The sequence below is a fragment of the Amphibalanus amphitrite genome, unplaced genomic scaffold (genome assembly GCF_019059575.1).
Source record: "Amphibalanus amphitrite isolate SeventyFive unplaced genomic scaffold, NRLGWU_Aamphi_draft 000793F_arrow, whole genome shotgun sequence".
Lineage (NCBI taxonomy): Eukaryota > Metazoa > Arthropoda > Thecostraca > Balanomorpha > Balanidae > Amphibalanus > Amphibalanus amphitrite.
Window position 1 is genome coordinate 176,877 of NW_024882287.1, and position 14,621 is coordinate 191,497.

At 54.5% G+C, this 14,621-nt stretch overlaps 1 protein-coding gene across 2 annotated transcripts in view; it reads right to left on the minus strand.

Annotated features, from left to right (window-relative positions):
• Positions 1 to 5,280, minus strand: part of LOC122366267 (leucine-rich repeat flightless-interacting protein 2-like) — a 31,970-nt gene extending 26,690 nt beyond the window's left edge. For both annotated transcript variants that reach the window (XM_043338298.1, XM_043338299.1), the window contains exon 1: positions 4,649 to 5,280. In XM_043338298.1, coding sequence (XP_043194233.1) covers positions 4,649 to 5,098 — 450 coding nt within the window. In that variant the 5' untranslated portion in view covers positions 5,099 to 5,280. The remainder of the gene's footprint in view (positions 1 to 4,648) is intronic.
• Positions 5,281 to 14,621: the final 9,341 nt, after the last annotated feature.

The following is a 14,621-nucleotide window of genomic DNA, read 5'->3' on the forward strand; positions in this document are numbered from 1 at the left end:
GCCATTACAGGTTCGCAGCCGGGCCTGATCACATCACCACAAAAAAAAACTGTCCGTGAATGCGCAGCATGACCGCTCCAGCATACTGCACAAGCTGCAACATTAATTTAATTCGTCCCAATTTACATGAATGGAGCATTCTGGAGTTACGAATTCATGATTCAGGTCACCCAAATAATGTATTCGTCTCAATACCAACTGCCTGGCGGCCAGTGGCGGCCGCGTGTGGGCGGGTCCGTGGGCGGCGGCCGGTCGGCCGGGCGGGGGCGGTACACCGATACGAGCCGGTCAGCCGGCGTCGGCTGGCCGGTCGGCCGGCTGCCAACTGGTCCCCCTGACGTCACAGGGTCAGGGGCCGCCCCGAGCGGGCGTGTGCCGCCACAGCCTGGGGCGCTGGCGGCAACAGGTCACCGATAGCCGGTGCGGGAAGGCAGAGATCACTGGCACACAACATGAGGCAGGTATAGGTCACAGCGCACATGCAGGGGACTAAGTTCGGCCCACGTGACTAGGCACTCATCACTACGAACCCACAGCTAAACTTCTAACGTCTCGGGCCATCATGGTTTGGCGATGCTTGTCGGTATCGGATCACAGGCCCGCCCACCCAGTTGAAACATTACAGCAAGCTCGTCACGCCACTGGGCAGTGAATTCAATAGGCAGCCAGGCCCGACTTCAACACACAACTGGGCACTGACTCCAACAACTGGCCAGGCACTGAAGCCCGCAGACAGCCGAGCTCCCGGAGAGAAGCCGTACCCTCCGCCCCGAGCATTCCGAGCCATGACTGAGCCAAACCAGACCCAGTGAGCCTGTTTGAAGCGGTAATGGCGAGCAACTGGAATATAAAAGCCAGCGGCTGACCCATTAATCAAATATTGTCCACCAAACGACCAGCATGTCACTGTGCTTGAGCATAGTTCCAAGCGTAGGGTAGGATCACAAAGTGATCAGGCGCCTAAGCACTTGAGTTGCTGCGCACCCACTTGTCGTATCGACTTCAACAGATAAGGGATGACAAGTGACAGTGCCTCTAAGTTTGAAAGGGGCGTGGCACAGTCAACAGTGGTGGTATTCAACGAACGGACCACCATCGCAATGAGTGGACGGATCGGGCCGTTCCCTGCCGCTTGGCACTTTGGAGAGGCCGGCTTGAAGTTCTATGTAGCTGTCCTTCAGCTCCCAGTAGCTGGTCAATTTGGGATGTTCCATAGCAGTTAGACACTGCGGGTCCTCTCTTATTAGATGGTAGGCTGGGACGTCCCTCGGCAGGTGGACCGTCTGGTCGAACATGGCACCGCGCCAGTCTGAGGCCCGTAGGGACGACCAACCGTCCGACCGGCCAACCCAGAGGCAACGCGCTACGAATAATGCGGATTGGTTTAGCACAGAATATATCAAATCCAATCGGGCTGCACCGGACCGGACAGCAGCGGTGTGCGGTGCGGCCAGTCACTTCAGTTTGGAAACGGCCACGCCCACCGCACGGCTCGGGTGGCCTACCGTGCAGACCACCCCAGGTTCACAAGTTCATACCGCGGTGCAAGTGCACAAACACATAGAAATCAGCCCCCCCCCCCCTCCCCAGCAGTCACTGACCGCCCATTCCCACACCGGCGGCCCCCACCAGTAGTTTCCGTGATCGGGGCAGAGCCGACATCTCACCCGGCCCGGCGCGGCGGGCCCGGCGGCGTGTTGGACGCTCTCCAGCCGGCGGCGGGCAGTCAGCTGACCGACCGGGCCGGCCGCGCCCGGGTCGGCCGGCCGCGCTGCTGCACCGCTCCTTATCACAGCGGCCGCTGCATACGGAGTCGCCTCTGACTCAGCGGCCGCCGTCCGGGCCGGCCGGGTCACAGGTGAGCGCACCTCCAGCCACCGGCGCCCGGCCACCGCGCCGGTCTGGGAGTCGAACCAGTACTTCACAGGACAGACGGGCCGTGCGGCGGAGGACCGGGGTGCGATTCAGTCACCCAGAGGATCACATGGGACGATCGGCCCCAGGGCTAACAGGCCTCCGCGATGGAGGAGCTAACGTGGCCACTTCGGGTTCTACGTCGTCCGGGCCAACGGACAAAAGGTCAAGACCCGATGATCACGGGTCATGGACGCTCTGAGGCCACAGGAGATAATTACCTAGACGAAGTGGGGAAACTCTTCAGAACACAAGTCAGACTTCGCTAGAGGCCAGCGCGCTGTAAGAGCGAACGAGTGAAATATTTAACTTTTGCGGGCGAGCCTGAGCCACAGGCAAGAGGGACACCATTGACGCAGTTCCCCGCGACAATGCAGCTGCTCACTGAGGGCGCGCCGATGCCGTTTTTGACGCCGCAGCCGTGTTTTTGCGGCCGGCAGACGGTCGCGGTGACCGGGAGATTGGCTCGGAGGCGGTGGCCCATATAAGGCGTCGGCGGGCGCCGGTCCGCCCACCGTACCGGCCCCCCGAACTGACCGACTACGGCAGCAGACAGCACGGACTACGTCGCATCACCGAGATTGCAGATCACATGACAGGAGAGCACACTGCTGAAAGGTGTAACGAGAATAATGTACAAATTAGCTATGCCTACGAACAGATGAAATACGGGCAAATTATGTCCTTTGGTCCTAAGCTGTCAATCAGTAGTCAGTATTAAATGGTTCTGGAAGAAACACCAGAAATGTCATCACATAGCTATCACACAAATCAAATGCCATTTGATTCAGTTTCACTACTAAGCTGGTCGAATTAATTTAAAACGATCATTACTAGCTCGTCTGGACCGCAGATATACAGGCTAAAATGTGAAATCTTGTCATTCCTCAACGTAAGTTATAGTTTACTTCCTTCAAGAAACACTTACATCCGACAGGTATTTAATATACAGAGGAACATAACCAATTCATATCTAAACACCTCGCTACAGGAAGGAAACACCACTCCATTCACCTTTCCGGAAGGAAACAACGAAAGAAAGAACACCCAATCAGCGACCACCCGGAGATGGGGGCACGGCAGCCAGAGAAACGCTATCCGGTCACCGGCCGATGGTGGTGAGGGGTTTATCGACAGGCACGGGACACAATCCGGTCACCGGATGATCGCCACTCGACAGCACAGGGCGCTTATCCGGTCACCGGCCAGGTAAGGAGTTTATCGACAGACACGAGGCACGATCCCTTCACCTTCCGATGGATGATCGACACTCGACAGGCTCGGCACCGCACTATCCGGCTCCGGCTCCGTCCGACACTATCGGCCACCACACTGACGGCAGTGCCTAGCCCTCTGATGAACACTGTATCGGGAGCGGATAGGACGGGGGGCCCTATCGGCTATCTCGCCCACCGATCGACCGCGCCCGGAATCTGACTACCCCCATCCCCTCCCCGGTGGGGGAGAGATGATATGATAGGGGGATTCGATCCCTCAGGTGTTGGTGAATAAATTCCAATGGTTGATTCGACAATGCCCGAGTCAGACTGAATGTGTCTGGGACGCAGGGGTGTCTTGGGCAGTCGCAACGGGATCTCGAAGTACATCGGAATTGTTTCTAGTACGTCTAGAGACGATTTAATTCTTCAATACATATTGGCTTCATTGCACATAATGACGAAAAATGCAACTCATCGCGAATGCTGTGAAGTTGAGACGGCGGAGGGCTTCGTTCAGCGAAGAGAGGTCGACTGCTCTCTAGATCGTCCTGTTTGGAGACTCACCCATGAATCTGATCGTCAACGATAACTACCGGGAGCTACAGCTGCATAGAATATCGCCGGTCATGTCCATTTCCACACACAGGCTTCAGTGTCACGGTGACCACGCTGCAGACACCTGGAGTTGGGCCAACGGACTGATGACGTCATTGGCCCAATGACCACGGGGACAGCCCCAAGACTAACGAGATGAGACAGTTTCCGGCACGTGCCAACACCGGCCGAGAATCCTACCACATCTGTTTCCGAAACCACCTTATCATTAGATTTGACAATGTGCTGTTACCCGCAAGGAAGTTGATGTTAGAAATTTGAGTCTCTGCGAGACTCCGATGGCAGCACATCCGGCTGATACGGGCATTTACAGTCCCGATCAGACCGGGATAGATCGAAGGACTTTAAATGCTCAGTATCGTTTCAGCGCGCCCTCTGAAGTCGCTATCGCAGCTGAAATTACAGCCGAAATACCTGTGCTGCTGCTAATGCCCTTGGTTGATGTGAGTGAATAGCCACGAGATCCCGACGCCAGGTTGGCGTGGAAGGGTTGATGCACTCATAAGTCATAACGCCCTTGCGGAAAGCGGCTCTCGCCAGGTAGATGTTCCACAAGAACATGTTCAAAAGGGCAGCGGACTGCAGACTCGACCGTTGGTGGTCGATGGTTCCACCCCTCTGCCACCATCCGCTGCAAGCCTGTGCGGACATCTCAAGATTCACAGTGGAACTGATCTCGAAGAGACCTCAAAACCCAGACCCAGGGCCTAAAATATTAGAAAGGCGTCCTTCACACCTTCCATTGCTAGCCTCTCCGTCAGTCCTTTTTTTTCCCGTGCCAGAGTGACGACGGTCCCATGGTCCAGTTGCCTGTCCTCCGGCGAAGAGTGGATAATCAAGGATAGTAGCACCACGCCACAGAACGTCACACCGGCGCAGTGCGGCCAGTGGGTACTCACGTCCAGCGGGTCGTCGCGCACGGTGATGTCGGCCGGCGTCCAGAGCGGCACCAGCGGCCGCGGCTGGCGCACCTGGCGCTCGGGCGTGCTCGGCGTGGCGTCCCGGGTGCGGGGCGACTCGGAGCTGGGCGTGACGCCGCGGCTGCCGCCCAGCCGGGACGGCGCCGGCAGCGGCCGGCTCAGAGAGCGCGAGTAGATGCGGCGCAGCTCAGCGCGCTGCTGCGGCGTGTACGAGGGCCGCGGCAGCTCGCGGCCGGCCGCCGGGCGCGGCGCCGTCTTCTCGGCGATGCGGCGCCGCAGCGAGCGGTAGTTGCGGACGTAGACGGTGGGCGCCAGCCGCTCCAGGGCGCCCATGGCCAGCTGGGCGTGCGGGGGCGCCGGCTCGGACCGCTCCTGGCTGCGGCGCCGCTCGGACGGCGGCTCTGAGGCCGCGGACGTGCGGCCCACCATGGCTGCGCTGCGCTGGAGCGCGCGCCCCGCGGCGCACTGCCGGCGGCGGGCGCTTCCAGGCGCGCCGCCGGCCGCTCAGCCCGGTGGTATTTTTGGAGGGGCGCCACGCACGCCACTCAGCTGCACGCACCTGACACTGCAGCGGTGCCGGCCCGGCCGCGGGCGCCGCTGGACTGGCCCCAGGCGGCCGGCCGACCGACCGCTTGGCCGCCATCATTGTTGCCGCTGCTCCCGAAATAGCCGAGCCCGCACCCTTTGAAACCGCTTCCAGGACTCAGTGCAGCGCTAGGTGAGCGGCGCCAGCTCGGCTAGGTACCGGCGGCGCGCGGCGCCCACGGCGCCCCTGGCGCTCTCCGCCGGCGCCCCGAGGACAAGTGGCCCAAGAGGGGGCGCCGGTCTCGCACCAGTCGCTTGCACCACACACGCCTTCTACTTTCCCCTCACGGCGTCAACTCTATACCTATCACACTTCGCCTTGCACGGCCGATCGGCTCTGCTCTCGCCTGAATCCCGGCTGGAAAAACACATGTCAGGAAGCTGAGCGGCTGCCAAGAACCAGAGGGAAGTCGATACGGGCGCTGGCAGTTGCGGAGGTGCCACCGAGGCTGGCGCCACGCCCTGTGCGTAGCGCAATGTCCAGGCACAGTCACCGGCCTGCCCAGGCGCTGGACAGAAGTGTCGGGTCATAACCCGGTTCAGCAGCGACGGGAAAAGACCTCAAGTACCGCGCACAGACCCTATAGTGATTGTGATTTGCTGACATACTGTGATTTGGTCACATCCAGAAATCATCACCACCTGTCAAAGGTAGGTGCCAGCAAGGGTGCCAAAACTCCTCTGCAGGATGTGTGACGATTTTTGTCTGATGAGACGTCTCATAATCACAGCTTGTGATAAGATGGATACATCTTGATCAGTTTGATACGGTTTCGCATTACCATAGATTAATTAAAAAACTTTTATCTGACCATTCCGATTGCAACGAATGACACCTTTCATTTGTCCCAGTTTATGGCTTCCCCTGCCTACCTGTCGTTGGAAGGAAACCGAAACGTGAGCCGGGAGGCTGCAGTCACGGGCACATCGTGACATAGGTACTCAAATTGCATGACGCTGGCATGGAATCGCTACAATTACTCCAGACAATGGAGAGCAAACAATGTCCACGCTCGATACGTCAGATAAAAATGGGGGCAACACGAAAGCATTCACATTTCGCATGATATGCGCTCTGCAATGGACAGACGCTTGATGGGAGGTTAATATGCTTTTATCCACCCGGAGAACAATTCATAATCAATCAAGCTTCAGCACCTCAATCAAGAGAGCGCCATAACGTTGGGTAAAAGGTTCCAGACTACAGGCCAGGGCAAACACAAGCACCTCTGCTTAGGATGGACTATGACCCCAAATATCCAGATATTCGAAGTAGTTTAAGGCGCTGCCAAACTAATCCTGCTGATACTTGAGCTCTCTGAATTCAAGCCATACAAATGATTGAGTGACCTTTGGTTTCCTCGAGCATCAAGCCCCTCTCAAAGTCTGTCAAACACGAAAGGTGATTGACCCAAAGCTGTTGTGATATGAATAACAGTCCAAAATAGCCAGCAATTCACGCTGATGGACTTCTTCAGTCCCATCAACATAAGGAGCAGGAAACATTTCAGTCCCACCGTCACGGACGACGTAACATCCCACCGACACAGACGGACGGAGGTCCTCGGTCCCAGCGATCGGTCCTCGTCCCCACCTCCTCCCCGTCTCGTTCACACGGCTCGGAGGTCGGTCAACCGAATCCAAGGCCGCTGAGCGTCCTACAGAGTGCCGCACAGCCGTCGCCTTCACATGTTTCCGGTGCGACCGGCATACGTGGCAACAACAGTGGCAACTGGCAACCCACTGACTGACCCAGCTGCCAACTAGCACAGCATGGCGCGACAGGGTTGTAAACTGTGGGACGGTCGTCCCAGCTTACAGTCATCCGATCGTGGTGATCGGGGAGCGTGTTCTGTTCCGAGCACTCGTCAGCCACCAGGGCTCTTCATGTCGCCCTCGCTTCCTCGTCTTCCGTTTTCCCTCCAAAGCCTTGTGTCGATGAGTAGAAGAGTGTGTATTTACAAAATTTCAGATTTTACTAATGTACAGCACACACGGACGTTTGACGGTATACAAAAACTACGCGCATGCGCTAGACGGTCTATCTAGTAACATGCGACATGCGCAGCGTGTGTGCGCGGATATACCAGTATACATAAGCAATGGCGCACCGACACATGCGCAGCAGGTGTGCGCGGCTGTAGGGAACTCCTACACTACCCCCTCCCTAGACGGGTCGCGAACGCGACGCGTCGAGATCGGTCTGGAGGCCGTACTTCGCGATCGGGGCGCGAGCGCAGGATGGATCGCAGCGGAGCTGGTTCCGGTGATGCTGCCCTTGGAGATGGGCGTTCTGCAGGCGGCGTGTCTTGCGGCAGCAGCTCCATGCTGTCCGACTTGGCAGCTAGTGGTGGCAGAGTCGCAGAGGCAGGAGACTGCTGCGTAGGCTGGTGTGGCGTCTCTTCCGGAGACGCAGGCTCGCAGTGGTCGATGTTGCTGGTTGGCGCGCTGGCGGCTACCGGTTGCTTGTTGGGTGGAGCTGGCGTCGGCGTCGGTCGCTTCGGTAGATTGCCGCGAGGAGATGCGCTGAGTGAGGCGTCAGCGTCGATCCGTTGCTGTTTGGCAGTCTTCGTGTTCCGCACGAAGAGAAGTGTTGCGGCAGATGCTTTCGACCGGCTGCACGGAGACTCGCAGCGGCGGGCCTTGTTGCCGAAACGCTGGTGGTACCAGCAGACAGAGCTGTCTGGGTACGTCGGCGTCGGAGGGCGTGACGGGCGAGGCGTCTGACGGCTGCGATGTCGACCTTTGTTGCGGTGGGAGAAACTGCACGGCGCTTTGCAGCGACGCGCTCTGGCACCGAAGCGCTGGTGGTACCAGCAGATCTCGTAGGTTGACGGATGCGCTGGCTTTAGAGGACGGTTTTCATGGCGTCGTTGATGCTGGCTTCGGCCAAGTTGCGATGCTGCGCCTTTGAGTCGACGCTGGGTGGCCTCCATTTGCTGTACTCGGACGATGAGGGTCGCGATGGTGGCTAGCAGGGCTGTGAGCCGACCTGCTGCCTCGGGTTCGGGTGCCGGCGAGCTGAAGCTGGTTGCGGGAGGAGCGGTGTGCTGCCGGGTGGCTTCGCTCGACTCCATGGTGTGGTCCACGAGTAGCCCGGATCACGTCGGGGTCACCAGTGTAAACTGTGGGGAGAACGGTCGTCCCAGTTTACAGTCATCCGATCGTGGTGATCGGGAAACGTGTTCCGTTCCGAGCACTCGGTGAGCCACCAGGGCTCTTCATGTCGCCCTCGCTTCCTCGTCTTCCGTTTTCCCTCCAAAGCCTTGTGTCGATGAGTAGAAGAGTGTGTATTTACAAAATTTCAGATTTTACTAATGTACAGCACACACGGACGTTTGACGGTATACAAAAACTACGCGCATGCGCTAGACGGTCTATCTAGTAACATGCGACATGCGCAGCGTGTGTGCGCGGATATACCAGTATACATAAGCAATGGCGCACCGACACATGCGCAGCAGGTGTGCGCGGCTGTAGGGAACTCCTACAGGGTGACACGGCCACTCAGAGCTATAGTCTGTTGCCTAGTCGATCCATTATTGGCCTAATTTTGAATGTTAGTGATGTGGACTCAGTTTTACTGGCAGCGGCCTAAAAATGCCGTCTGAGGGCCGAGCTATTAGTTCAACCGCGCTACCACAGGCCACGTGTTCAGACATCACGGATGAAGGTCTTTATCACATCATGATGGACTAAAAACGTAACCAAGTAATTTCAAGGGTTCTCAGCGATACCAACAAGGCGGGCCATTGTTATGTTCCTATAAGCTATATGTATACTAGGGTCAATCGGAAAGGGGAGGGGATCTTTCCATCCCAGTCTAATCAGATCAAGAGACCCTATCCTCGATGGTCCGTTGCAAGCAAGAGCTAAGATCAATAGTGCACACAGCTGAAGAATGCATCGTGATAGCGCTAAGCTGCTATCTGGTGTTCAAATAATCCATCCTTCATGAACGAGTTGATAGCCATCCTATCAGACAGCCACCTCTGACAGGTATCAAAATGGACGCAGTCCTCACCTCCCTGAGTTATTTGCCAGGCAGAAGCATTGTACAGCTGCTATTTAAAAACATTGATGTAAACGCTTCGAATTTTTCATCATTTATTATCAAGTCGATCATATGAATCCCTTTGCAACTGGCGCAATAGTTGGCAGTACTGATGGGAATAATTTAACTGGGTGGAGCGTAGCTTAAATATTGACTATTGACCGGTAACGAGATGTTAGGTGACGAAGGAGTGGCACAAGCCCCGTCGCAGTGCACGCGATGACGGAAAAGGGACCCTTTGCCTTATCCGAATGCCCGGGTCTAGGCACATGAGAGACGATGTTCCACATTGCCGGTTCTGCGCTTTTTAGAGAACCAGACTTGCAGTGACAGCCACAACAGCGACATGAAGCGAGACGTAGAAGACGGCAATCAATACGTCACAAACACGGGAATGGTGTCCGTTCGTCACAGGAAAACAGCCCCTGAGCACGTCAGGGCCGGTGGCGCCGATTCACCCGTTCAGCCACCGACCGTCTCCGTCCCGTCTACACGGCGCCGACATGACAGTCGATCCGACAGACCGGCTCTCCGGCCGCTCCCCGGTCAGTGAGTGCGGTCAGCGCAGCCCGGCCAGCTGAGACTGCCGCCACGCCGCCTTATACGGCCGTCAGCACGGAGAGAGAGCGGCCCGTCCCATCGTCGCCGTGCGCTGCCGCGTCCGCACCCGGCCCGGGAGACACGGTCAAGGCCACGCGAAGACGCCAGCCGCGGGCGGCTGCCAATACCGCGGCGGGCTTTGTCATGTGACCAGGCGTACCTCAGGCAATTACACCACTGATTGAGCCCCTAAGCGGACTGGCTCTCCGTCTATGAGCGCACGGGCGCACTGGAGTCGGGCCCGGCAACGTAACATCACGGCCACGAGCTTCCGTGACAAAGTGGCAATAGCGGAAGATAGCCGGGGTTGAACCCACCACTACATACAAGAGCTGCCACTGAAGCGGGAACGACCATTAACGGAGGAGCCACTGGACTTGGATCACCCATTAGCAGGAGCTACCGGGACAGGACCGGCCACAACTGGCAGGAGGAGGGGGCACCAGAGAAGGACTACGAGAGTCAACAGAAACGGTCACTACGAGGGTACCGGGACGGGACGGCACGGGACCAGCCAATAATGGGGCCACCCCGTATTCGGCCAGCGCCACAGTTGGTGTAGGGCGCGTACACGGTGCACGGTATGCAAACCGACCTCTCGGGCCTGCACTGAGGTCTGTTTGTTTGTTGTAGCGGTTTACGTCAGCGCTGCCGCCACGGTCATGCGCGGACGGCACGTCTGCTGGACAGACGGTCACACCTCGCCCGAAACAGCAGACGGAGCAAGGCCTGAACTACAGAGCATCCGCCGGCGCTGGAGGATCAGTCGGAGTCGGAGCCGGGGCCAGTCAGAGATGAACGTTACGTGACCTCACGGGGATAGCTTGCGATTAAAGTCTGGAAATTTGGAAGCATGCACTAGCTCTATTCATGCTCTATTCTCTGCACTTTTCATGTGACTGCTTCCAAAACCCAATAAAAAAACATGAATAGTTATAGGAGAGGGCGATATAGAAACACATGCTCACGATATAGAAACATCACCAACTCTTATCAAAATTATGCCACATTCGTAATGACGCTGCACCTTGTTAAACCCGCTCCCAGTTGATATTCCAGCCGAACTCTCGACAGTCGAGTGGGACGGGCGAGGCGCGGTATACTGCCCTGGCAGTGACTGGCACGCACTCGGCGTGTCAGGATGGAAGACCACCCCTTCCCGGTCTCAGCACTTAGCCCTGGCGGCGGACTCGCACGCATCAAAGGACCGTCCCGGTCGGTACTCACTTCCTTGGCGATCCTGTCCAGAGCCTCATCCTCCACGGTGTAGTGCTTTCCGGCTCTCTTCCTGCTTCCGACACTGCCAACGCTGGAGTCCATCTCGAGCATTGGCATTTCAGCTCAACGAAACACTGTCAGAGCTGCCCGTCCCACTTATCCTGAGGGAAGGACACAGGTTGGTTAGCTGTTTCACTCTGAGGAGGGGACAGATGCTTAGCTGCTTAGCTTGCTTAGCTTAGCTCAGATGCTTAGCTGATGCTTAGCTCAGATGCTACACTCAGTACTTCGGAGGGATAAGGCTACCAATTCAGTAGCTACATTCTGTAGGTATGGGAAGGACAGAGGCTAGTCATTTGCTACATGCTGTACCTATATGACACTTGAGGTAGGAGTCACTCAGATGCTACATGCTGCATAGTGCAATAGGGGAGGAATGTGAGTTAGTCAGCTGCTGCACTAACTGGTACATTAATGAGAGGGTTAGGGACCAGAGAGCATCCAGCTGCTACACTCATACAATGGGAAAAGTAGGATATTTGCAGCCTTACAATCTGCATTTAGAAAGGGATATACCTATGTTAGCTAGCTGCTAAATTATGTACATGGGAGGTTAAAGTGTAAAGGTTTCTTAGCTGCTACACCATGTATGTGGGAGGTACAGAAGCTTTTCAGCTACAGCACCATGAATAAGGGTAGAGAAAAGGATGGGTTATTTGGCCACTACACTCTGCATATGGGAGGGTTATGAGTTACCTACTCTGCTGCTGCACTCAGTAAATGGGATTGGGGAGAGCTGGTGGGGACCATGTAGCTGCTGCATTCTGCATATAAGAGGGGCAGCTGTGAGGATTGAGGAAGCATTCAGTTTGCCAACAAAAAAGTCATGGTTATTGAGACTCTATGAAACTTCATGGGTTCCAGTACCACTTGAGTTTGGTATCAAGAAGCAACTGGAAAATGCTTGAAACTCATGCCACCTACTCAGACAAATTTAAGCAGGTAGGTACACAATAAGAAAATATTTTTCAGGCCTCACCCATGTACCCATGAACACCAAGCATCACAACAACAGTAACACAGGTGTTGGAGACATCATTGGTTGATAGGTCGGTGAGTAGTAACTAGTAAGGCATGCTAATTCCTACATTTTATCTTGCTAAAATATAACTGACAAGGGAAGCAGGCTAGGCTCTGGTTGAGTTAGCCCAACATAAAATTGTCAGCACATATCAATATCATTGCCCATTATTCATTTTTAATTTTCCCATTGGGCCAAACTAAGAATCAAGAATCAGAATAACAAGGTTGTTTGTGCTGTGGAAGAAGACATTGAGGTCTATGTTGCAGCCCATTTCTTTTATGAATCACACATTCTTCTACATCAGTTTGATTTCTCTTGGGTCAGTCTTGTCTGTCTGCCCGATGTTTGTCGTATCTGTCTGCCCTGATAAGGAGCCATGTTGACTTGAAGAAGGCTTGATTAGGTCTAGGTTAGTAGTTGCCAATTCTATTTTTTTCTACTGAAAAAAGTCCATACAATGGAATGCTTGCCTAAGCCTTGCCCTGGAAGCACTGGCCAAATATTGCACCTCAACCTTGACCCGTCTCAATTAACTTAAAAGCTATTGGAAAATTATGTGAATTTATAAAATGAAGGAAGTTGCAAAAATATAAAAAGACCATGAAACTTAGCCAGAATTTTTCATAAACTTCGACTTACTATGAAAAATACGGAGCTTGGTCTAGCAAAACGCTTGCCAGTAAAGCTACACAAAATTAAAACTCAGCTTCTCTTGCTCTTCAGCTAAATGATAACTTCGGCCTCTCCGACCTAAATGATTATTCTAGGCATTGGCTCAGACTTAGCGTTATCAATTCACAATAAAAGCCCGACGGCGAAAGTTTGAGCACAAAGCACGAACCCCTTCTTGGCTTCAGGCAAACTTCAAGGTTGAGAGAAATGATGTGTAATTCTCAACTTTATTGCCAAAAGCAGAATCATAGAATCAGTGAATCTCGTCCAATCAAAGGCCAGTATTCCCGTCGGAGCTGACCAAACAGGTAGGCAAAATGCATAAAGACGTAGCTTGAGGCCGTAATGAGGAAAATTGTGAAGTAAAAAGGACAGATATATAAGTTTTTGGTCAAAACTACCTAACCACAGACAGAAAAATAGAAACAAAATTCAATGACGTCATTTGTAGTAAAGCTGCCACTTTGGTGGACGAACTATCACTAGCGTATGAACGCATTGTGAACGGCATGAACCAGCCTTTTTAGAGCGTAGAGACAGGACCGGCGCGGCCGAGCTCTGCTAGCAGGCTCCGTCATTGTCATGACCGATATGAAATTGAATGACTGCTCGACTGCAGGGCCTCGGCTAACATGTTAACTGGTGGGCCAAATGGCCCACCAGTGACCCGAAATGGCCCACCAGCCTCAAAGATTTGGCCCACCAGTAATTTTCTGAAAAATCGAAGTTTTCACATTTTACATCACGACATAGGTAACATTGTGATACAGACAGAGACAGAGGCCCTACTACATTGTTGCATTTATTAAAAGTAAGAACTTGATCGTCGTTGCCCGCCTAATACCATCACCATTCCCGGTTTCTTGAGACAGCCGTAGGTTAACCCTCGCATGTGTGCGGCGTTTGCCAGCTTCTAATGTGTAGGGGGGGGGGGTCGGTTGGACCCCCCCTTGCCGTTTGGCCCCTGATCGAGCTAGAGCTTCGCGGAAAAAACGAGCGTGTTGCCCGTGACGAGAGGAAGCCGATGATACCCAATTTTAAGGTCCTAGGTCATTGGTTGACCTTCCAGGTCAGGTCAATGACCCAAAGTCGGGAAAATCGGGACCTATTAGAAAGTCTTTAAGTATGGCTGCTAAGGGGTTTTTCGGGGTGCTGATCACGAATATCGTGTTAGTTTTGATCACAGATGATGTCTTTAAGCATTTAGACCAGGTCGGGTCAGGTCAGGTCAACCAGTAGGCGTCGTGACGGGTATTCGTAGTACGTGTCAACCGCCTCTGACAGCTTCGTAACATGTTACGAAGGCACCAAAACTACTTCGTAAATGTTCAAATGGTTGCTAAATTCGAATTCAGCTCCAAAAACTAGCCTAGAAACATGTAAAACTCGAAAAAGTGAAACCGAGGTCACCCGAGGTCACCAAAGGTCAATGACCTGACCTGACCTTCAGGTGACATTGACACCCACTCTAATGCATGGGAGCAGCATCAAATCACATGTTTGAACGTTTGAAACCACGAAAAGCTTGCAAACGCGCGGCTAATGCGAGCCGACATACGCGGAATCGCGATTCCGCCCAAACATGGTCACGGAAAAGAGGTCACAGGTCAAAGGTCATTTGGGTCAGGGCCATGAAATTTTCAGGGTAGGTGTAAAATTGATCAATGCGAGGGTACTGAAAGTTTCGTCGCGATCGGCCGCTTTTTACGCGAGTTATTCGCGAAAAACCATGGGGGGTC